Genomic DNA, 23,936 nt, shown 5'->3' with positions numbered 1-23,936 from the left:
GTTATGACTTATTTTTGCTTATGGAGGCATTTTGTTGCTGTTAATCCATCATCAGATATAAAACACGCATTATAAAGCCAGAAACGAGATCTCAAGTTGAGATGAAGGACTTGGCTCTCAAGAATGTTCGCTGTTGGAGCCAGCACTGCGGTCCGTGCAGAAAGTGTGCTGATGATTGGGGGCGTCGTTGATGCACTCAATGCAGGCAGGTATTCACCAATGGGACAGGTACATATTGAGTTTAAAGACTTCTGCTATATTGCGTCGCTTATAATAATTTAGAGTATGGTGGCGGTTAAAACGCGCAGGATAGCCGCAAGATAGCCGCCAAATGTGTAGGAAAAATTTCCCACTCAAAACAAACAAGCATATTTTACACAGATGGCTCTAGGTGCTCACTTTTCACTACTGCACTATAACTTGAAAGTACCCATTAATGAGTACAATTTCACCCATTTTGGAAAAAAATACCCATTAAGTGGGTAAAATTTACTGCTACCCATTAATTGGTAAAATATACTCCTAAATGGGTAACAATTACTCATTAATGAGTAAAACAATATTCATTTAATGGGTATACCAATGTTTACTCAAAATGGGTGAAATTGTACTCATTAATGGCAAATATTATAAATTAACAATATGGTTCGCTTCCCGAATTCTCATGTTTCTGAAAAGACGCAACAGTAATACCCTCTCCCGGTGAGAAAGGTGACTAAAACAATTCGTGACATTATTATTTAAGCGTGTAATAAATTCATAAGATTAGTAGCTTTGTCATGCACGCCTACCCTGACGTCATGACATTAATCTACGTTCAGACTATAGTTAATATCATTTACGGAACATAATATGATATCTAGAAAGCCTATATTACATGATATCAGCTATACGCTGAATGCATTATTAGCTTAAATGTGATCCAAAAAAATAAAAGAAAAGGAAGATTACATCTGCCATCCCTCTTAACATACCACAATAGCAACTGGCAGGAAGCAAACTTTCAACACGCTAAGAATCTTTAACCCCAGTTTGGGAGGTCGAAATACGTACACGGTAAAAAAACACTCAAATTTATGTTTATAAGTTCAACTCATCTATTGAGTAGTAATAGATGAACTCAAATTAAAGTTCATTTTCTGTTAATGATTGTTAAGCTCAAAACGTAATATTTTTCATTATCGTATTTTTCTGAAAGTTATATTTTTGTAAATTGTGTTGCATAAAAGAACGAACGAAGAATATAACGAAATATTTTTAAATATGTTTCATTCAAATAAAGCATGCTGTGATTCAAAGTAGAAAAAAAATTAAATTTTCAGTCAAAAGTACTCAATCGTCATGATTTCACCGTTGGGTAGTTTTAACTTATTTTTGGATGAAAGTCATAGCAACCTGCACTGCCGTCAGTGTTGTCATTTAAGTGTGTTCTATCGCCTTCGTTCGTGCTCCATTATTGCATTCGATTGATCGGTAGGTAATTTTCACTCAATTGATTATTGATCAAGATTATTCAAAATTTAGTTTTCTTCATAAACCTTATTTTACCAAGCCCCACGGAAGTCACATGTTGAGTGATTCCAAGGTGGATAATTTTTAAGAGAATTCTAATATAACTTTAAATATGTTATAGTGATTTTTTGTCATAAAGATCAGATTTGCTTCGCAATGTTGAAAAACAGAACACTACTAGGTGGGCTGAAAAGTAACCTCCTTGACCGCCAGAATGCGCTGCTACTGCAAAAAAGGTTATGGTGCCTTGTAGTTCGTTCATATTTAGGCAGACATGCCAAATTTCAGTGCGATACTGTCTTTAGTTTTGTTTTGACAGCTGATTGTTGTTGGCGTGTTTGACGGGTAGTATGGATAAAAACGATTTTCGTTCTCTCATAAAACGCAAAACGGCGAAGGAAACAAAAAAAAAGTTGGATAAATATTATGGGGCTAATGCTCCGTCATATTACACCGTCAAATATTGGTTTCGAGAGTTTCGTGGTGGCTGCAACTCCACTACCGATCTAGTCCGCAGCGGTAGGCCCTCCGATGGTGTTGGCTGACCGGTAAGTGAAGGTGCGCAAGCTAGCAGATACCGCAAAGATCAGTACTGAGCGCACACGCCATATTTTGGGCGAGATTCTGCATATTTTCATAAGTTATCCTGTCGCTGGGTGCCACGCAAGCTCACTCCTGACCAAAAACACGGACGCGAGAGCACTTTGAAAGAGTGTTTGGACTTGCTGATGCGGAATCGGGCGGACTTTTAGCGTCGATTGGTAACTGTTAATGAAACCTGGATCCATTATTACACCCCACAAAACAGAATGAGTGCCCGGCAATTGACTAAAGCCGACACGAGTGCTCCGAAGCGGCCGAGGGAGGCTCGATAAGTCGGAAAGGTTATGGCGTCGGTTTTCTGGCATGGCATACTCTTCGTAGACTACCTCGAAAAAGGAAAAACCATCAACAGCGAGTATTACTGTGCATTGGAGCGATTGAAGGCCGAAATCTTTGCAAAACGGTCTCACATGAAGCGAAAAAAAATTTGTTTTTGGTAGACACACACAAGAGCATCGCAACCACGGCTAAAATCAATGACATACGACTCCAATTGCTTCCGCATCCACCGTATTCATCCGATTTGGCTCCCTCAGGCTGTTATCTCTTCCCAAACCGCAAAAGATGGCTCAACAATAAAAAAAGTCAGCTTACGTGAGGAAAATCATCGACGCCGCGAAGGAGTATTTTGCAGACCTTCCGGGAAATTACTTTTCGGACGGGATCTCGAAGTTGGAAAATCGCGGGAATAAGTGTATTGAGCTAAAAGGGGACCATATTGAATAAAATAAAATTAAAAAAAAAACATTCTCAAGAAGGTTACTTTTCACCCCACCTAGTAGTATGCTGCGGTTGTCAGTTGCGTTGAATTTTTTTCCCCCTGAAATGGAAATAATAAAAACTTTCACTTTCAGCTTTAGCTGTCAAATTTCACTCCTACATATATCCCGCCGTGCAAAATCTGCAATCTGCAATGGTCTTCAAGCTGGCAGCGACGGGCCACGTTTTTAGGCGTAAGATAATTTTGTTGAGAACTCCTGAGCAATTTTGAGCGAATCCTGGGGAAAGTTCCAAGGGAGTTTTGACTAGAATTTTAAAATAAGTCTCAAAAAAATTCACCAGGAATTGTTTCGAGAACTTCAAAGAGAATTCAAAGGTACTTGTGAGTAAAATTCAGAGATAATTATGGGATTGGGGATTGGTTGGTAAAGTATGGGTGGATTTATAAACAAAAGCTCTGAAAGGAATTTGAAGAAAATTCTGAAGACAATTTCAAAAGCATACTGAGGAGGATTTCAAGGGAACTCAGATTAGAAATTCCAATAAAATATCGAGGCGATGTTATTAACGATGTCCCAGTTGCATATCGGCCTCAATCAAGCTCGACGACGTGCCTTAAAATCTGCTCGGCTCATTTTTCCAACCAATTTCCTCCTCCTTGCTTCGGGATCGACACGCGATGAGAATTAAATTTTATCGCTCTCATTAGACAATCGCATTAAAGTATGTTAAATATTCGTGTTTTGCTGAAAGCTCGCCATCCACCAGCAAGCGGTCAACAGCAAAAGTCATCCGATGACTCGACTCGCGGGAGTCTAAAATCCGATCTCGTATCACCACCTAGGGGAAAGTGGAGCAGCTTAATAACCACTCGAAAATGTTCCTTCGAAAAGGTACATAAATGACCAATTGTTTCTAACTTAACGATTCTATAACATTTGCCCTAATTTCACTATTGTTGACTAGTTCGCCACTAGTCCGAATGTAACATTAGCCCGAATGTAACACAAGTCCGAATCGCTTGAAAATCGTCTGATTTTAAGCACAGTATTTGTAACTTTGTAGCAAGCTTGCAAATGCTCATTTCAGCTAAAAAACAATTTTTCGAAATTAAGCAACTATGAGATATTATAATAATAATTTGCATTTGTAAGATGCAAGAAGAGGATGTAAAGTTTATGTATGACACATAAAACTCTCGCTTTCAGCTCAAATTAAAACTTTATTCGCAGTGCAGTACAAGAACCGCTCAGGTTTTAACGATGGATTTAAATGTTTTAAATCTCCAAAAAATATCATTTTTGAGCTAGTGTTAGAAACCGCACACATTTTAAATTATAAAATAAACTTGGAACTATCAAGTTGATTGAAAATCACACGAATTTGGTGCGGAATTTAGTATCATAAGAGATGATTTTAATAGGGTGGCCAAACTACCACATGTTCCCCTATACGATCACAGTGCAATGATTACGATTGAGTGCAGCAAACCAGTAGCACCGGAGACATATCACTCATCAGCCAAAATTGCGAAAGAGATAGGTATCGCAGTCCACACTCGGTCATATCCCTCCTAACGTGGTATCAAACTCGCTCTTTTTGCTACAGCAGCCGGTTAGCGGGCGTGAAACACTGTTTATTTGCGATGATTTTATTGCCGGCTTGATTGCTTTCATTAGTCCTCGTAAATTAAATATTGGCTCGTTTTGGGACAGTCCCAATCCGGCGAGAGCTTTGGCTGTTCTCGTTCACGTCGGAAAGAGAATGCAGATTTGCTCGGCCAAGTCAGTGAAGCTGGTGCTGCTGATGCCACCCACCACACAGAGAACGATTTGGCAACGCGCAATCCACACACCTACAACGAAAAAGCTTTCCATTTGTAGCTAATTAATTAAGAGTTTTCCCCCCAGAAAGCGATTCATTTGCATAAAGTTTTCATCTTAATGCGTACCGAAAGTCGAGCGCAAGTACGCACTCTCATGGACAAAGAGAATTTTAGATGAAGGCATCCAATTACACGTGCAAATCCGAGGTGAGCAACGTCGATTTTATATGTTAATGTAAGATTATTTACTTAACACACTTTTAATTAGCGCATCCACACAAGGTACCAACACTGAACTTAAATCACATGAAACCTCCATTGGCGAAATCCGTTAAATTTCATGGGATGCGCAATGCACCTACCGCTTTGAAAAATCCAATGAAAGTTATGAAATGATTACTATACGAATGCCACCAGAATTACATTTCAAAGAATTGTCTAATACCACAATTCTATATACCTATCCAATCCCAATTAACATTGCAGGCATTCTACAAGTCTAAATCATGGTCTACAGAACACTCATAAAACCAAAATTGTTACTTGGGATGGTTTTTACATATCATTTTCTTTTCGTGTCCCTACTTCAAACTTCAAACTACTTCCATGCGATAAGATGAAAGAAGTACATGAAATATGATGGAGACACTAGGTACTCAAGGCAAAACAAGCAGCCGCCCAGGATGGAAGCTGTTCACGTTGGCCCCACTGAGTTAGTAACAGCGGCTGTGTGATGCAGAAAAACTTTCAACAATTTTACGTTCCTGGTCACCGATTATTATTTGGCTCGTTAGTCGCATGTCATTGTGTCATGATAAAGACATTTTGGATTTTGTACGGATTTTTTTTTTTAATTTTTAAAAGGAAATATGCTATTCCTTCCCAGACCCATTCTTCCGTCAAATCAGACACCACTAAATTTAAAAAAAAAAGCTGTGTTGATGCAAGGAAAAGAAAACTCAACACTCCTGATCTGAGTTTTTATTAACAACGTACCTGTGTTTTTGCAATTTTCAGTAAAATCCGACTATATTTCGAGATGATCTCATCGGCCGTGTGGGGAGAACCAAAGATCAATCTCGTCAACGGAATCCTTATGGCGAAGATTTCTGCGACGATTTTAAAGCGCATTTCCTTCAATGACACAGACAACACAATCAATTCAGTTTTTTCCTTGATTTGATTTCCGTCGATCTTGTTTCCGTACTGAGTACCAATGCTACCAACGCCAGGGAGGCAACTCCCACACCTGGACCCTACCTATCGACCCATCAACGCATGGACCGGGGACCAACGGTTTTACTTCCCTAGGATAGCGTGATCAGAGATTTTATGCCTCAGCAAATACCGGCGACGCCGAAACTCCAACACTAGCTGCACATTGATCTCAGAAACTGTTACCGAAATCCACAAACATGATTCTATGTTCTCATCTGACAAAGATGAACGAGAATAGAACAATCGACGGGTCGGATGCGAAGACTTTTTTTAGGTTCAATAAGTTGGGCAGGTCTGCTCTATGCCCAGGGAAGTCAAGAAATTTTTTCTACCCGAAAAATTCCTAGAACGAGATCGAACCGGAAATTGAACCCAGCCGCCTTCAGCATTTAAAGCTGTCCCTTTACCGAATGAGCCAAGGGAGGCCTCAGGATTTTGCACTTAGATAAACCGAATACTGACTGAACCATAACAAATCTAAAACAGTTTCATCTGTGAACATTTCTAGTATTACCTCTTTGAATTCCGTGAAACTTCGCATCCCAAGTAACATTGCAGGTTTTATCGAGTTTTTATAGCATTTTACAAGTCTAAATCATGGTCTACAGAACCCTCATAAAACAAAAATTGTTACTTGGGATAATTTTTCACTAGGGGCAATGAACGAAGATTGTGCAGGAATTTCCATTTCCATTTCGTCAAGCCAGTGTAGACTACATACAATGATTATTACAATGTTTACTTACGTACTATGCATTAATTCTATTCTGTTTTAGCTTACTTTTTATTTGCTGCTTGAACATAGTGATGCCATATTGATTCACGCCTTATTTTTCAAAATGGCGTATACTGCAATAAATTATAGCACGAAAACGGCTCATCTTATCGAAATGACGTATGAGACAAAGTTGTAGGAAACTGGAATGCCTTTTCATTTCGTCAAAAAGTCAAAATTTTTATAGTTCGAGATGCTTAACGACAAATATCAAACTTAAAGTGGACATAATATACGATAGATGAGGAGATGAAATATAGAGTTGATACCCGAGCAAAGTCAGATATTTAAATACTATCAACATGATATCTAATTTTGTTTTTGAAATCAATGTTGACAACAAATGGTGAGTCGACAATGTGGGCTACAAATGGTGAGTCGACAAACTGGAAGGAGTGTTGTCCCAACAGCTCTGGTCCTCACAAGTTCCTACCTCACGCTTCCACGGGTCAGCCGATGACAAAGACCGCCAGCAAAAGATGCTGGTAGCGTAGCCTGGGCAATGTCACCACGATAAAAACATGGATCCGGATCGTGGTGATAGCAAAGTGAGGAGGTGCGACCCTCGAGCGTCTGTTCACCATGGAGGTGCGGCTCAAACAGCGTCTGTCTCGGAGCGAGCGGCTGAATAAGAAATGCTGTATCACGTCAGCTACACCTAAGGTGGCAGCCCCACCAACATGATGTAGGTATCGCGACCCCGGTAAGGTAGCATACTGAAACCCCCAACATTACTCAGAAAAACGAAGAAAGAGAAAACAACGAACGGAATTTTCGGCAACCGACCCGGCAACGAAATAAGGACAATGAATGGAAACTCGGTACTTGGAATGTCAGAACCTTAAATGAACCTGGACGAGCGGGCCTTTTGGCTCGTGAACTACAAAAAGTGAATGTGAGCGTAGCTGCTATTCAGGAAGTACGGTGGCCTAGATCCGGAGAACGTGAATTCCGGGCGGTGGATCCCATCGCCAACACTTCCTTCAAGTATCATATCTATCACAGCGGTGGCGATAGGGCAGAACATGGAGTAGGGTTCATAGTGATCGGGAAGCAGATGAAGCGTGTTATGCGGTGGAGACCGGTAAGCGACCGCATCTGTGTATTAAGGATTCGGGGCAAATTCTTCAACTACAGCCTGATCAACATCTATGCGCCAACCAACGATAAATCCGATGACGTGAAGGACGCGTTTTATGACAGTCTCGATAAAACTTATGATGAGTGCCCAAAACACGACGTGAAGATTGTAATCGGAGATGCAAATGCGCAGGTCGGGAGGGAAGATTTCTTTCGTCCAATCATTGGTACAGAGAGCCTACATACAGTAACCAATGATAACGGCCTGAAACTGATAAACTTCGCCGCTGCTAGAGGTATGGCCATCAGTAGCACCTACTTTGCACGCAAGAATATCCGAAAGCACACCTGGAGACACCCAAATGGCGAAACTTGCACCCAGATCGATCACATGTTGGTGGATGGCCGGCACTTCTCAGATGTCATTGATGTAAGGACTTTTAGGGGGCCTAACATTGACTCAGATCATTATCTTGTTGTCTGCAAAGTTCGGGCGCGTCTATCGACCGTTACGAATTCAACGAACCGGAGATCGATGCGTTTCAATATCCATCGCTTGTCAGTAGAAGGTGTTGCTGCAGAGTACCGCCAGAAGCTTGATGAGCGGATTAGCGAAATCAACGTGAACGAGGACCTCAACAATCTGTGGAACACAATCCACGGAGCGGTGAACACAACAGCACAAGAAGTGATAGGTACAGCTCAAAGACGACCACGTAATGGCTGGTTTGATGAGGAGTGCCAGAGGTTGACGGATGAGAAGAACGTTGCCAGAAGCCGGATGTTAGTGTCTGGTACCCGGCTGAACAGAGAGCGGTACAAGGTAGCAAGGGCAGCTGAGAAACGAACCCACCGCAGAAAGAAAAGGCAATACGAAGAACGCGTGATTGCTGAGGCGCAAGAAAGTATGGAACAGAACGATATGCGAAGGTTCTACGCGACTGTCAATGGTGTGCGGAGTAAAACAGCGCCATCTCCCGCCATGTGCAATGACCTTGAGGGGAATTTGCTGACAGATAAAACAATGGTGGCTGCCAGGTGGAAAGAACATTTTGAGACATTGTTGAATGGAGAGAGTGAGGGAGTATCGAGGAACAGAGTAAACATCGCAGACGACGATCAAGCTGTGGAGCCTCCAACGCTAGACGAGGTTAAAAAGGCAATACGTGAGCTGAAAAACAATAAGGCTGCTGGGAAGGACGAGCTCCCGGCCGAACTTTTCAAACACGGAAGTGAGCAGCTGCATCAAGCAATCCACCGTATTCTAACGAAGATATGGTAGGACGAAGAACTGCCTGCTAGCTGGTTGGATGGCCTCATTTGCCCATTATTCAAAAAAGGGCACAGACTCGAGTGCGCCAATTATCGAGGAATAACTCTTCTGAATTCGGCGTACAAAATACTGTCACGCGTTCTGTTTAACAGATTGAGACCGCTTGAGGAGTCCTTCGTCGGTGAATACCAGGCTGGTTTTCGTGAGGGCCGATCAACGACGGATCAAATGTTTACCCTGCGTCAAATCCTTGATAAATTCCGGGAGTACAACTTGCAGACTCACCATCTGTTTATTGATTTCAAAGCAGCATACGATTCAGTGAAGAGAAATGAGCTCTGGCAGATTATGCTAGAACATGGTTTTCCGGCGAAACTAATTAGACTGATTCGCGCAACGCTAGATGGATCGAAATCAAGTGTAAGGGTTGCAGATGAGATTTCGACCTCGTTCGTGACCTTAGATGGATTGAAGCAGGGTGATGCACTTTCAAACTTACTGTTCAACATTGCTCTTGAAGGAGCGATTAGGAGAGCTGGTGTGCAGAGGAACGGTACCATTATCACACGATCGTACATGCTCCTTGCCTTTGCGGACGACATCGATATCATCGGAATTGACCGTAGAGCAGTGGAAGAGGCGTTTGTGCCTTTTAAGAGGGAGACGGCGAGGATTGGGCTTACGATAAGTTCTACCAAAACGAAGTACATGGTAGCCGGTAGACAGCGTGGGAGCAATAGTGGTGTTGGTAGTGTAGTGTTGTTAGATCGTGAACAATTTGAGGTAGTGGAAGAATTTGTGTATCTTGGAACACTAGTGACATGCGATAATGATGTTACCCGCGAGGTGAAGAGACGTATTGCAGCTGCAAACAGGGCCTTTTACGGATTACGTAGCCAGCTGAAGTCCCGTAGCCTGCAAACGAAAACGAAACTCGCTCTGTATAAGACGCTGATACTTCCGGTAGCCCTCTACGGCCACGAATCGTGGACGTTAAAAGAGTCTGACCGGAGAGCATTTGGTGTCTTCGAGCGTAAGGTGCTGCGAACAATACTCGGCGGTAAACAGGAGAATGGCATCTGGCGGCGTCGCATGAATCACGAGTTGTACCAAGTGTATAACGGTACGGATATAGTGAAGCTTATAAAACACGGCAGACTACGGTGGGCTGGGCATGTAGTGCGGATGCCGGAAGAACGACAAGCAAATATTATATTCAGCAGAGAACCCGGTAGAGGTCGTCGACTCCGGGGTAGACCTCGGACACGTTGGCTATTTGCAGTTGAGGAGGACATCAGGTCGCTAAACGTTCATGGCGACTGGAAGCGATTGGCTCAGGACCGAGTCCAATGGAGAAGAGTACTTCGTTCGGCGTTGAATCAACCTGGCGATTCGTAGCCCATCAAGTATCAAGTAAGTTGACAACATATTTTGATAAGGTATTTTTTACTTTCGATTGAACTCATATTATGATATTATTTTGATATTTCTAAAAAATATAATTAAAAACAAAATTTTATATTTTATAAACAAAAGAGCATCCACATTTATCACTGAAATCTAAATTTATTTTTTTATTTTTTCTTCTTACGAGTCAATCAGGTTTCTTTATGAACATTACAAAGAAAATTATGATTTTTACAGTGTTGTTTAACAACATTTATTGATATTAATCTACCTGCTAATTGAATTTGAATAATCGATATAAAATTGATTTCGTCCTGTTCGTCTGTAATACTTATACTCATTAACTATCAGTTCTCTCCCAACAAAATAAATATCGTCATTAATGTCTGTTAAAATATGTTCGATGCGAAGGAATTTATCATTCATAATGATATAAGAGTCATCGTAGACTAATTTTGTACATGATTCGTGTGTCCTATTCATATATTGAATATAATTCCACTAGAATTTGTCATCAAAACGAAACTCTAAATTTAAAAACTTCACATCGCTAATTTCTATGCTATTCGATCTAATAAATTTCAATCATGCGTCATATTTAAACTTTGTTATTTGTTTATAATGACAAATCTGGATCAACAATAGAAAAGGGCCCATCCGCATTTGTAAACAAACCGTTCCAAAGCCTTTTACTCACAAAGCGAAGGATGACCACGCAAACCAACACCATCATCGGATAGGGGAAACTTCTACACGATGATGGTGTTGGTTTGTGTGAGCAGCCTTCGATTGGTGAGGAATGGGCTTTGGAACGGTTTGTTTACAAATGCTGATGGGTCCTTTTCTATTGTCGATACAGAAATGCGATTCATTATATACTTTCTTGTAATTTGTACCACTGGATGATTATTTCCAGTTCTGTACTTTAATATGGCACCATTCGCACTTTAACATTTTTACCCTTCTTACAAAGAAGGGTATAGATATCACTTGAAAAACCGACTATCGATCCGAGGCCCGGAGGGCCGAGTGTCATATACCATTCGACTCAGCTCGACGAGATCGGAACATGTATGTGTGTGTGTGTGTGTGTGTGTGTGTGTGTGTGTGTGTGTGTGTGTGTGTGTGTGTGTGTGTGTGTGTGTGTGTGTGTGTGTGTATGAGTGTATGTGTGTATGTGTGTGTGTATGTAACGAAATGAATGCGCTCACGTTTCTCAGCAACCGCTCAACCGATTTGGACAAACTCGGCGCCAAATGATAGGTCTTGGGGTCCCATTGAACGCTATTGAACGGTTTTGGAATCGGTGAACCGGTTCCGGAGATATGGCCGGAATAAGATCCGGTGAATATAAGCCTTCACGCTGGATTTAACGGAAAACGTATCAAAACCATCATGCGACACATCAAATTACTACAGAATTCAAAAATAAGATCAATGCAAGTCGTGTTAAGTGTTCCAGACCACATTGGACACACTTGGACATGTTCCGGGTACCCCGGGGAAGTTGCTTGAATATGAATTGAATTAAAACCCATTAAATCACATTAAAATACGATGATAAGGTGATTGGTAGCCTCACCAAATAGACTACACCTGGATATATTCCGGGTACCCCCAGGCAGTGGCGTAGCGTCACTGGATGACACGGGGTGGGGGGCTTGGTCACTGATAATGACAATAAAATAAATAAACTTGAATAAGTAAGAAGGGTCTGATCACACCATAGGTGGATAAATTCGGGTTTTTGATTTTGAATCTTGATATCAACCAAAAGATTTCAGATTACTAAATTTAATATCATGATATCAAAATAATAACTAATTCGTTTATTTATTTTTTTTGTTTTCCTACCATAGTTATAATAACATATTGATTACTTATTTTGTTTATTATTAACGAAATTACTAGTATCAAAATGCAGACATAGATTTGTGATCAAGAAAACATTATTTGTTATCTTTTTAATATCCTTTATATACCATTTAGATCTAATTTTTGTTATGATTACTGTTAACTCGACCACACGGTAGGGAAAATATGTTATCACGAACACTTATATCAAAATATCACTAAGTTTTCATTTTGTTTTCATTCTCTGCTCGGGTTGTTCCGTTATAGTACGTCAGCGTGAATATTGTATATGGGCCATTCCACGCCAAGTGACCGAGAAAAAATACAAAAGTGTAATTGACCGGAAGTGGACGTCTACATTGTATTAGCCTTATATTGCAAAAGGCGAATTAGCGGGTTTGTTGGTTACTTGGGTAATACTTTCTTGAAAATCACAAAAAATAGAAAATGCTCCCTTAGACCGAGGGGTGTTTTGATCCGATAAAAAAATTAGATTGATAAAATTTAGGCAAAAATAAACATATCCTCATATTTGGTGGAAATCGGAAGAGATATTTAATCATTATCACTCAAATATGAGTATTACTCATTCCAAGATTGATTTACGCTTTTGCGAGTTTGTGTGAACGGTACTCAAATATAAGTCTAATTTGCCGTGAAGTTTGTTTTGACGGGAGGATTGACTGCACGCTATTTCTAAACAACCCAAATTTTAGTAGGATCTACTCATATTCGTCAAAACTAGGGCTACCGAAAATTGAGCAAACAAAGTTGCTACTGACAAGAAGACAAATGAACAACATCATTTGGACACGGGTCGATGTTTTCCATTCGTCATCTTGTTAGTCTAAACTTTGTTTACTCAATTTGGTGTACTCTACTTTTGACGAATATAAGTACACGCTATTTTGAGGCTGCTCATTTTTGAGTCGAAAATCACTCAGTCCAGCCAAAAGGGAAGTTACTCAAAAATGGGTAAACATGCCTTTACTCAAATTTGAATAAACCTGCCTACGGAGGAAACTGGGTAACGGTTACTCAGATGATGACATTTGTCAACTGAGTAAACCTTACCCAACGAATGAATGCCCATGAATGCCTTATACATAAATCATTTCGTTCAAGAATAATATTTAAAAAAAAAAAACAATATGTAAAAAATAATTTTGCATTTATTGATACCAAATCATTTCGATAACGAAATTGTAACCTGTCGATCGGTTTTAACAGTAGTAAGAAAATAGATAACATATAAATATACATATAAATTGCTTCAGCCTGGATGGCTTCCATAAAATTCGAACAAACCTCGATCAGACACTTTCGGGAACCGTTTGTTAGAGCTTATCACCGACTAGCTACTTCTTAAAACTGATGTTTGATTCACTGAGCAAAACTCGCCTTGTCACAACTTCAAAGTGCGCCATTCTGAACTTAGGAAAAATTGATATCAGAATCATTTACCCAGAATCTGGGTAGACTCCACTCATAGGAACAAAACCAGTTTACTCATTTTTTGACAACTTCATACAGCATGCAAAAATTAGTGCGATCTACCCAGTCATTGAGTAGCTTCAAGATAGCGTGTAGATCCTTCTCAAATTTGGGTTGTTTTAAATCTCGATGAACATTTCAAATGGTCCTATCTGCTTTAATGGATTCTCTTCATCGACTTTCTCTTTTCATAACCACTGCTACCTATCCAAACAGATTTCGCGCTAATTCTACCACATAGTTTGATAAAGGAGGTTCTTATCTAGCGTCCAAAACGTCAAATACAACAGGGATAGGTTTTGCAGTTGAGTTATTGACGAAAGAGAAAGTCGATGACGAGAATCGATCAATGCAGATAGGACCTTTTGAAATGTTTATGTAGAAGTATGATTTTCATTTATATACACTCTAACAAATCTTCACGTTAATGCTACATGAAAAATCACGTAACCTATTCAACACCCCACTTCGATCATTTGCACTTGGCTCACGTCAATTTCAAATTAAATTTTGATAAAATTTACTTGATTTTCATGTTCGTTGATGCTAAGGGAATTTCACGTAAAAAGTAAGTGATAATCATGTACATTCTACAACATATACACATCCAATCTACGTGAAAAATCACGTAGCTCATTCAAATGCTTCAACTTTCATGTTTACATGATGGTAGTAAAATTGATAAATATATCATGTCATGTTCACTGTGTTCACTTGACCTGATGATGAATGTGACAACATTTTCACAAAAACTTCTGTGTGCGGTTGTGTGATTGTGGTGTGCTTACGTAAAATGAGTTTACGTGATTTACATGCATGAAAAGGTTTAACAATATGACGGCATCAATTTAATTAGTGGGAGAAGTGATTCAGCATACTACAACTGTTTGAAGATATTTTCATATTATTTCGCTATTTGTCATTTGAAATCCGTCATACACTGCTAACTAAATTTATTTCGATTTCAGAGACTGGATTACAAGATTCAATTGACGGGGATTTTCCAAATGTCTTCTTCTTCTTCTTTCTTTTATTTAACGTCGGTCTCTGTTCCGCAATCTAGTGCCAATAACTGACGGACATCGATTGCCATCCATTGACGGCAATCGAATGTGCAGGAGGGCAGCTTCCACACCTCCGTAGGATATCGCACCCATTCATCAACACACATGGGCCGGGACCAACGGCTTTACTTCCCTTCCGAAGGAAGACGTGACCAGAGATTTTTATGCCTCAGAAAAATCCCACCGACCTCGGCTGGGATTGAACCCAGGCCCATTGGGGTGAGAAAGCAGTCACGCTTACCACTACACCACCGGCGCCGGCTTTTCCAAAGGTCAATTTAGCCTAACTCGGCAGTAAACAGTGCAAACGGATATTACATCTGAATCGAGATCTGAATTGTCATGATCAATTAAGTGTTGGAAAAGCGAAATGGTTAGTATTAACGTTTCAATGGCTTACTTTACGTATTAATAAAAATGTTAACAATATTTAAATATTCTTTTCTTGGAAAAAAAAATGGAAAACAGTATTTGTTAGATCGCGTAAAGATCACTTCAAAATCATGTCAACATTGCGTGCAAATCCATTCCAATTATAGTGGAAACCACGGAACGTAAACGTAAGAAGAACAGTATTTTCCAGTAAATATCATTTCAAAATCACGTAAACATTACGTGATAACCACTTCCAACTTAAACGGAAATCACGTTGAATGGGAATATTTTTGGTTACCCGGTATTAACGTAAATGTTACGTGAAAAGTAGTATGAACGAAAGCTACCTATGTTTTCACGTAGATCGGACGTGCATATTTTTTGGAGTGTATGATTTTTTTCTTCCCAGTTACTTTTAAAAGGGGCGTATTCAAAAATATGATTATATTTTTTCAAAAAAATATAACACGAAAACTATTGATCTGATCAAGGTGACATTTAAAAAGTAGTTGTAGGTAGTTAAATTATCACACTGAAATTTAAATAAACCTACCTATAATTTTGAAAAATAACTAATATTAAAAAAACGTTAAACGAGGATTATCTCAACCCCCCCCCCCCCCCCCCTTCTAGCATAATACATTTTTTTATCGAGAAAACTGAAGAAATGTTCTAAAGCTTGATGAACAGTGTAGGCCTTGCTTTAAAAAAATCTATATTTTTTAAACTTTTTGTTAATTTTTAAAATTTATTGAATTGCATTATTTTTAGTAAAATAAAAATTTATTTATATTTTGAGTAATAAGTTCCAATATTTTTTTTTATAATAACTGTTTTCCTAAGTCCAGCCGTTCTCAAGATAATGCGAATTAATAATAATAAATAGTAATAATAATTTTCAATATTTTATACCATTTTCAAATGTTAGTCGTGATGTCCAGCAGCGAGATGTGTTTTCCATAATTCTAGATAAACATTTCAAAAGGTCCTATCTGCATTGATCGATTCTCAGCTGCAAAACCTTTCACTGTTCTATTTGACATTTTGGACGCTAGATAAGAACCTCCTTTAACAAACTATGTGGTCAAATTAGCGCGATATCTGTTTCCATAGCAGTGGTTATCAGAAGAGAAAGTCGATGAAGAGAATCGATCAAAGCAGATAGGACGATTTGAAATGTTCATCGAGAATTGTATATTATACAAACCAAACAATGCATTCTCAGATATGGTAGCTGTCAGACGTACCCGTTTCTATTTAGATGCAGCGGAAGAGAAACAAGTTGTTGATCATCCCGAGAGAGCGTATAGGGCGTCGTTGTGCCAATTTGGTCGTGGCACATTTCGAGTATGAGAGAGTGATTGCAGTTAGATCAAAAGTGCTTGAGAAAAATGCAAGTACTTTCGCGGGTTACCCGGAGTTGCGATAGTGAAGGTATGATCACAGACAAGCAGACATGCTTAAGATGTTCATCGAAATCGCTTTTAACGGTCAATTTAAATGTTGATAGTACCGCCACTTGTGGCGCACATAATAAATTGCCTTGCGTTTGACGTTTACACACTACAGCCATATGTCGAGTCTATTGCCCATCACAGTGTATACGACAGTTAGTGGTAGGGTTTACAATGATAAATGTTCCATAACATTGTAGAACTACGCACACACTTGCTTCGAGTATCTCCAATTTCCGTTCAGCAGAAAAAAACATGCGAAATCAAATTATTGTACTATGAGCGCTTCTTATTCTCTACGAAACTAACGATTTTAAGTTGGCTCACTACTTGACTAGCCTATTGGTCCCAAGCAAATCGCCTAACGTATCCCATTCTAGTCGAAATTCTACTACTACACGATGTTTGTTTTGATTCGCTATGAAAGTTTGACAGATAAAATGAGGGGTTAGTGGATTTTCCCATGTTTCGATGGGTGAATCGAATAGCTTGGGACCGAAGAGAGTACCAGACAGTGTTCGGAAAAACTCAAAAACTCAAATCTCATGCATGAGTTTATGCGCCTATGAGTTTTGCCTTGCAAAATTCAACGTTGCAAAAATCACCGATGAGTTTTCAGGTTCAAAAATTCATTGCTTTTATATGTTGGCGTTATTCATTGTTATTACTATTGTTTGTTCATAAGGGCTTGGAAAACTAACACAACATGCATAGGCATGATATCAATTGACGTTTGAATGGTTTTTATGAGTTAAAAGCTGGAATGATTTTTGGGCGTTGTGAGTGTGAGTGCGTGAATATGCATGAGAATCTCAAGCGTGAATTTTGTTTGCCGCATTTGCACGCGAGTTTATTCTCGCAGGGAGGCTTAATGAATGAGATTTGAGAATGATTTTCCGAACACTGGTACCAGAGCTGAGCCAAAAAGTTGAGCACGTTATTTCGGGACCTTCTTGTCTTAGAGTTACCTCTATGGTAATACTGTCTGTTTTCAGTATGTAATGTTGGCTAGAGTGACGTCGTCACTTGAGTGCTCAGCAATGTTTACAATATTTTTGCTTCTACACAGAAAAAAAAAGTTGTTGAATATTACATTCAAACTGCTGCAACCAGGTCAATCCATCGGTTGTGTAATATAACGTTGAACGATGTACATCGATTTTGCGAACAAAATTACATCCATTGATGTAATATTGTATCTGCTTTTTGCTATTACATCATTATTTCATACATCAGTTTGATTGATCGATATTAAATTTTTTTGGCAAAATGGCATTCGGGGTAATGTCAGATTGCTGAAAAGTCAAGGATCTTGAAAATTTCTCGAAATCTAAAACTTTATTAGAATCTCAAAACTTCTCCTAAAGTAAATAGTATGCATAGTACCTATTTCAATTCAAAAATCTAGTATTGTTCCTAAATTAATTAATCAACAAAGCCCTCAACTCCATTCTGTAAACAAACCTTGTAAAGCCATTTTCTCGCGCACCGAAATCTACATTCGCAAACCTAAAACACAACCGGATAGAGGAGAATTTTCCCGAGGGGTGGGACAGTGATAAATTTAGAGCAATCTAGAGTTACTCTGAGCGGCACCGGTGGTGTAGTGGTAATCGTGATTACCTCTCACCCCAGCATGCCTGGGTTCAATCCCAGTCGGCGCCGCCGGGATGTTCTGAGGCATAACATCTCTGATCACGCCTTCCTTCGGAAGGGAAGTAAAGCCGTTGGTCCCCGGTTCATGAGTTGGTGGGTCGATAGATAGGGTCCAGGTGTGGGAGCTGCCTTCCTGGCGTCGGTAGCATTGGTGCTCAGCACGGAAAACAAGATCGACGGAAAACAAATCCAAGAAAAAAAAAAGGAAAAAAAAAAGAGTTACTCTGAAAACTCACTTCATCTCTGAGCGAACCTCTCTTCAATTGCTAGTGGATTTTTGCAAAAGGTCTTGTTAATTTCTGGACAAAAATTCAAGTTTAAGTTTCGTTTAAGGCATTTTTAAATGTTAAGCTAGATATTTAACCTCGTTTGTTTTGAAAATGATGAACAGCAGCAAAAGACTTATATTTCACCGTGGATGATTTTAACTGTCTTGAATACTAAAATCCGAATCGAGATGCAGAATAATTTATCCTCAACATCGGAGTCACACTCAGGACCGATGAGAACAGGTCAAATAAACCTAATAGCGAATTTGTTAATTATTCAGTTTCACCCAGCATCTGGTATCAAGATCGGCTCTGTTTTCTGACAAACGTCAGTTTGATCGTTTGCTTTTAAAACCTTCCTCAGGTTGAGGTTAGCACTGACAAAAATTTCGGTTTCACGATAATAAACAAATTCGCTATAAGAGGAAGAGGAGACCAGAAACGACTATACTGCCTATAATCCCATATCAGTCCCATATGAAAAAAGTAGGCATTGAGAAAATGGCAGTCAAAGTTACGAAGTGCAATTTCCATGCAAATATTTGATAAATAATAGTAAATTAATTGATAATTTTTTCAAGTTAAAATATGTTGCAATGAAGCTTGCATCAAATATATTATATTAACAATATGATCCACTCTTTCGCTTAGCTGGCGAACCGATTTTTTAGCGATGAAAGCACCTCTGTGGCCAAAAAGGCTACCAATGTATTTGTTTATCGTCACGAGGGGTACACCAAATGAAAATTTGTTTAATATTTCAAACGAATGTATTTCAGCATTTTATTTTTTTGATGACAACAGTGACATGTCAGATAAATTTTAAATCAATATACACAATGTAATTTTATTACACACAATGATACACAATGAAAATAATTTAACTCTTACTTTTGTAATAAGTGCTATATTCGCACCCCTCGATTGTAATTGAATGATTGTTGCTGACCTTTTTCAACGCTAGATGGTGCGTGAAGCAATATTTTGCGGGTCGCCATTGCAACATTTGGAAAAGGCATGAATGGATCATATTATTAATGTGATATATTTGCTTGCATGTTTTGTTATATCAGCGAAAAATATGGCAATTCAAAAAGCAGATCTTTAACTTGAACTTTGGGCGATTGAATTTCAGGATGGGACTGATATGCGATTATTTTGCTTGATGTGACAAACTGACCTGATGTTGTTTTCACATTTTTCATGATCAAAGTCCATAGTTTTATCACATAATATGAAAGCAGATGCCAATTGATAGTGGATAGCGTTGTTATCTCAAAATTGACGAAAATCCATATGGTATCAAAAACCGATTTGAATACATTTTGAGTATAGGCCCTTTTCAAATGTTACGCGAGATATGTCTAGTTTTTTTTTTATTTTTCTCGATGCAGATCAGAGTTACTCTGAGTAACCTGGGGCCTCCCTCAGCTAAGTCGGTAAAGGTGCAGCTATAAGGCAAGACCATACTGGGGGTGGCTGGGTTCAATTCCCGGTCCGGTCTAGGAATTTTTCGGGTTGGACAATTTCTCGACTTCCCTGGGCATAGAAGTATGATTGGACTTGCCACACAATTATACCAATGCAAAAATTGCATAGGCATCGAAAGCTCTCAATTAATAACTGTGAAAGTGCATCTAGAGCACTAAGTTGAGAGCACGCAATAAGCTAATATGCGATATGCAATAAGCTTGAAATACGAAGAAGAAGAAGAAGAAGAAGAAGAAGAAGAAGAAGAAGAAGAAGAAGAAGAAGAAGAAGAAGAGTAACTCTAAGCTAAAGACACTCGCATTAAAGCCGTCCTCCCCCTTGAATTTCTCCTACCTGGTCATTTTGATGGTTTGCGTTGGCGGACTTCTGTTTGCGACAAAATGGCCTTACAAGGTTTGGTTACAAAATGGTGTTGAGGCCTATTAAATTGTTGGTCTTGGATTCTTCTTAAATATTCCGCCAAACGTTATTCAGCCAAAAGGACATTCGGCCATGGACACCCTATGATTTTTTTTTTGAATTCTTGTTTTTTTCTTTCGTCAGTATCTGTTCAGCAAGCGAGTACCAATCACCAACGCCAGAGCGGTGACTCAACACCTGGATCCTAAATATCGATTTCATCAACAAAAGGGCCGGGTCAACGGCTTCCCGAGCAAAGTTAGAGATCAAATTGAAATCAGAATTTGCTGTTATGATGTAACTTATTTTGAATACTCCATTTGATCTCATTTTGGTTGACTTAACGGTTAACATAGCAAAAATGAGAGCAAAATTTTACACTGTTGAATCAACAGAAAACTAATTCTGCTTTCAATGAAATCAATTTGATTACTGATTTTGCATTCATAATGTTTGACTGAATACGGGCCTGTCGTAAATGGTTAGCATCCATGCTTCTCACGCTGAAAGATTTGAGCTCAAATGTCACCTCGGGCTAATCACGAATGACCTAAAATGTGTCAAACAAAACAAATAAACAATAATCGTTCGTTCAACGACAGATGAACTTAAATCAAATTTTAAACAAGAAATTAACAGTAGAACTTCAAGTTAAGTTGCTTTGATTTAAAAAGTCTTGACTGCATAATGAAAGCACAATATGATATCAGACTTCTGTCGCGACAATTGAAATCAAAATGAGTTTTCATTATGATAGGAACTGCAAACTTTAATATCGTTTTGCTTTCATTTTGTTAACCGACTTTGCTCGGGTTTACTTCCCTTTCGAATGAAGACGTAATAAGAGATTTTTCGCCTCAGAAAAATCCCATCCTAAAGAGAAATTTGTGACATCGCGAGCGATAATTTTATATTTAATTTATTTACGCTGTGATGATGTTGGTTCACTCACAACTATTTTTGAAAAAAATTAAGTGTTTTCGAACGAAAGTGTACCAAAAGTGCTTCTGAACGTGTTTCGTAGTTGGGTGTGGTGAAATTCGTGCATTCCCGGTTGATTTTGGAAATCCGTATCACAAAACTGCCCACCGATTCCTTTTTTTGCCGTTCGACGACGACGGGTGTGCTTTCGCGAGCGTGACGTTTATTTGATCCATTTCTTTGCACGGGTGTGTTTTTTTTTTGTAACTAGCGTAAGTGTGCCTGCGATTGCATTGAGTGTCGGAGATTGTAAGTAATCTGAAGGATGCCTCGCTGGATAGGCCCAAGACTGGACGGGCAGTAGCTGGTGACCGTGAACGGTTCCTGGGGAAAGCACTAGATGCGACCCTCCTCCCAGATGACCATGGCAATACAGGAAGTATTGGTATTGGAAGGTAATTGCTATTAGATATTTTGCAAACAGTGACAGATAGCGGACATGAAGAGCCAGTGGAGGTGCCGGGCAAAGGTGTTTATCCTAGACAACTAGTAAGTTACAAATACGCTGATGTCGTTGTCGTAGGCGCCGTCGTAGTCGTTGTCGTAATCGCCGTCGTAGTCGTAGGCAGTACCGTTAGTATATTTAAAATTAACCACCAACCGCTGAAAATATGAATTATCGCGTATTTCTGTTGTTCATGACATGCCAAGTAAAATTCGAGAACGTAATTTCATTTGAATAGCTTGTTCAACTAGGTCTTAAACAATCGTCACGTCGGTCATAGCTTGTTATGATTACCTGAACCATGCGTAAAGAGAAAATCGAAACATTTAACGTCGCGTGAAAATGGATCTTAATAAAGGCCTCTTTCGTAGCTTCTAGTTTAAGGATTGCAAAGATCGTCGGTTGCAGTGGCTTGCTTACTGAGCAACTTTTCGTTGTCGTCGGTGCCGGGTCTGAATAGTCATAAAAAACTTGAGTAACGCTATAATGTGATATGAGGGGCTCGGTGGCCTTAGCACAACCGGTTTTGCTTACTGAGCAGAACATCATGAGTCTAATCTCAAGCCCATCCACATTCAAGATTCGTCAATCGTTTTATTTGTTAACATGACTACATGGTAATAACAGCAACTCGATGATTAAAAAGGAGCTCGTCTGCCTAGTGGCAAACGTTTTTGCTTACTGAGCAGAAGACCGTGGGTTCAATCCCAAGCTCCTTCGCGTTATATGATTGTTAGGACATCAATTCAGCTTATCGTTTACCAAAACGAACCCTGCTGCAAACCCAACCCTATTACCCCATATCCCAGTGATTCCTCGTGGAAGTGCAGAGGTGTTCTCGGCTTCCATCAAAGCGAGTGTCACGTCAACACATTCCTACCCCTTCCTTTCTTGACCTGTAGTCGGGCGCGGCCGGCGCTGGTATTGTCTAGTTTGAGATCACCAGTTTTTACACATTGAGGATGATTGCTAGTCCCAAGCATTGTCTATTGGTTCTCTGAGTAGCAACCATGGGCGGTCAAACATGCTCATGCTCATGCTCAGAAAAATCCCATCCTAAATCCAGGTAAGATTGAACCCATACCCATTGGGGTGAAAAAGCAGTTACGCGTACCATTCAACCACCAGTCACTTCAAATTATTGAATGGTTACGTGACTTTATGTATTGCGTGACAAGTGGTTGTTCGTATTAGTTTAAAATATGTCCGGATGAGATTAATGTGGGCTTAAGCTTATGAAATTTGTTAATAAATGAAATTTGTTAATAAATGAAAAAAAAATGTTCTAGCTACAATTTTGAATCTGATTTTTCTCTGGAGAATCCAGAACCCTCTTTGGTTTTATGAACGTTCTGTACTGCCGTTCTACGCATAACTGTCCCATGTTCTATGCAATCCTTATGCACCGTGGGACTCTTATGTGTATAACGGCAGTGTAGATTATGATTTAAACTTGTATAATGCTATAAAACCTCTATAAAGCTTTCAATGTTACTTGGGCTATCTGGTGTGAACAATGTTCCAATGTTCCAATGATTCTTTATCATTGCGCACAACATTTCGAGTTATAGAATCCAAATAATGCAACTCGGAACATTAAGTTGAGGAATTATCGACTTAGGTATAAAGAGTACGAAAAATGGAAAACTAAAAGACCGCAGAATGTGTTAAAAAGATTTGGACAGTATAAACATAAACACCTCTATGACATAGTCTCAGAGAAAATTGAATAATGCACTTCCTTGTTTATGCTACTTGATCGATAAACAATTGCATAAAATTATACATATAAACAAATGCGATGGAAACAGCACAGCTGATGTTTCTTTGCGGACCATCTGGTCAGCTCTCAAAGGGAAACAAAAAACGATTCAAAACTCATCCGCACTTACCTTCAAACTGATCAGAAGAGCATCCAATAATACTGTGATGGTATTGCCGAGGATGGCATGGCGCGATATTTGCGGACATAGAGAGCATGCATTTCGGAACAGCTGGACCGATATTACAACCGCCCTGGAACAAACAAACAGATTAGCAT

The 23,936-nt window shown here is 39.3% G+C and overlaps 1 protein-coding gene across 1 annotated transcript in view; it reads right to left on the bottom strand.

The window, feature by feature from the left end:
• Nucleotides 1-23,936, bottom strand: part of ssp3 (short spindle 3) — a 169,674-nt gene that overhangs the window by 107,693 nt on the left and 38,045 nt on the right. Inside the window, exon 7 of the mRNA XM_065232867.1 lies at nt 23,788-23,911. Within this exon, the coding sequence (XP_065088939.1) occupies nt 23,788-23,911 (124 nt within the window). The remainder of the gene's footprint in view (nt 1-23,787; nt 23,912-23,936) is intronic.

This window comes from Ochlerotatus camptorhynchus, unplaced genomic scaffold, assembly GCF_037179485.1.
Source record: "Ochlerotatus camptorhynchus isolate MF236.1 unplaced genomic scaffold, CSIRO-AGI_Acam_v1.1 ptg000379l, whole genome shotgun sequence".
NCBI lineage: Eukaryota > Metazoa > Arthropoda > Insecta > Diptera > Culicidae > Ochlerotatus > Ochlerotatus camptorhynchus.
This window is presented reverse-complemented; position numbering and strand designations above follow the sequence as displayed.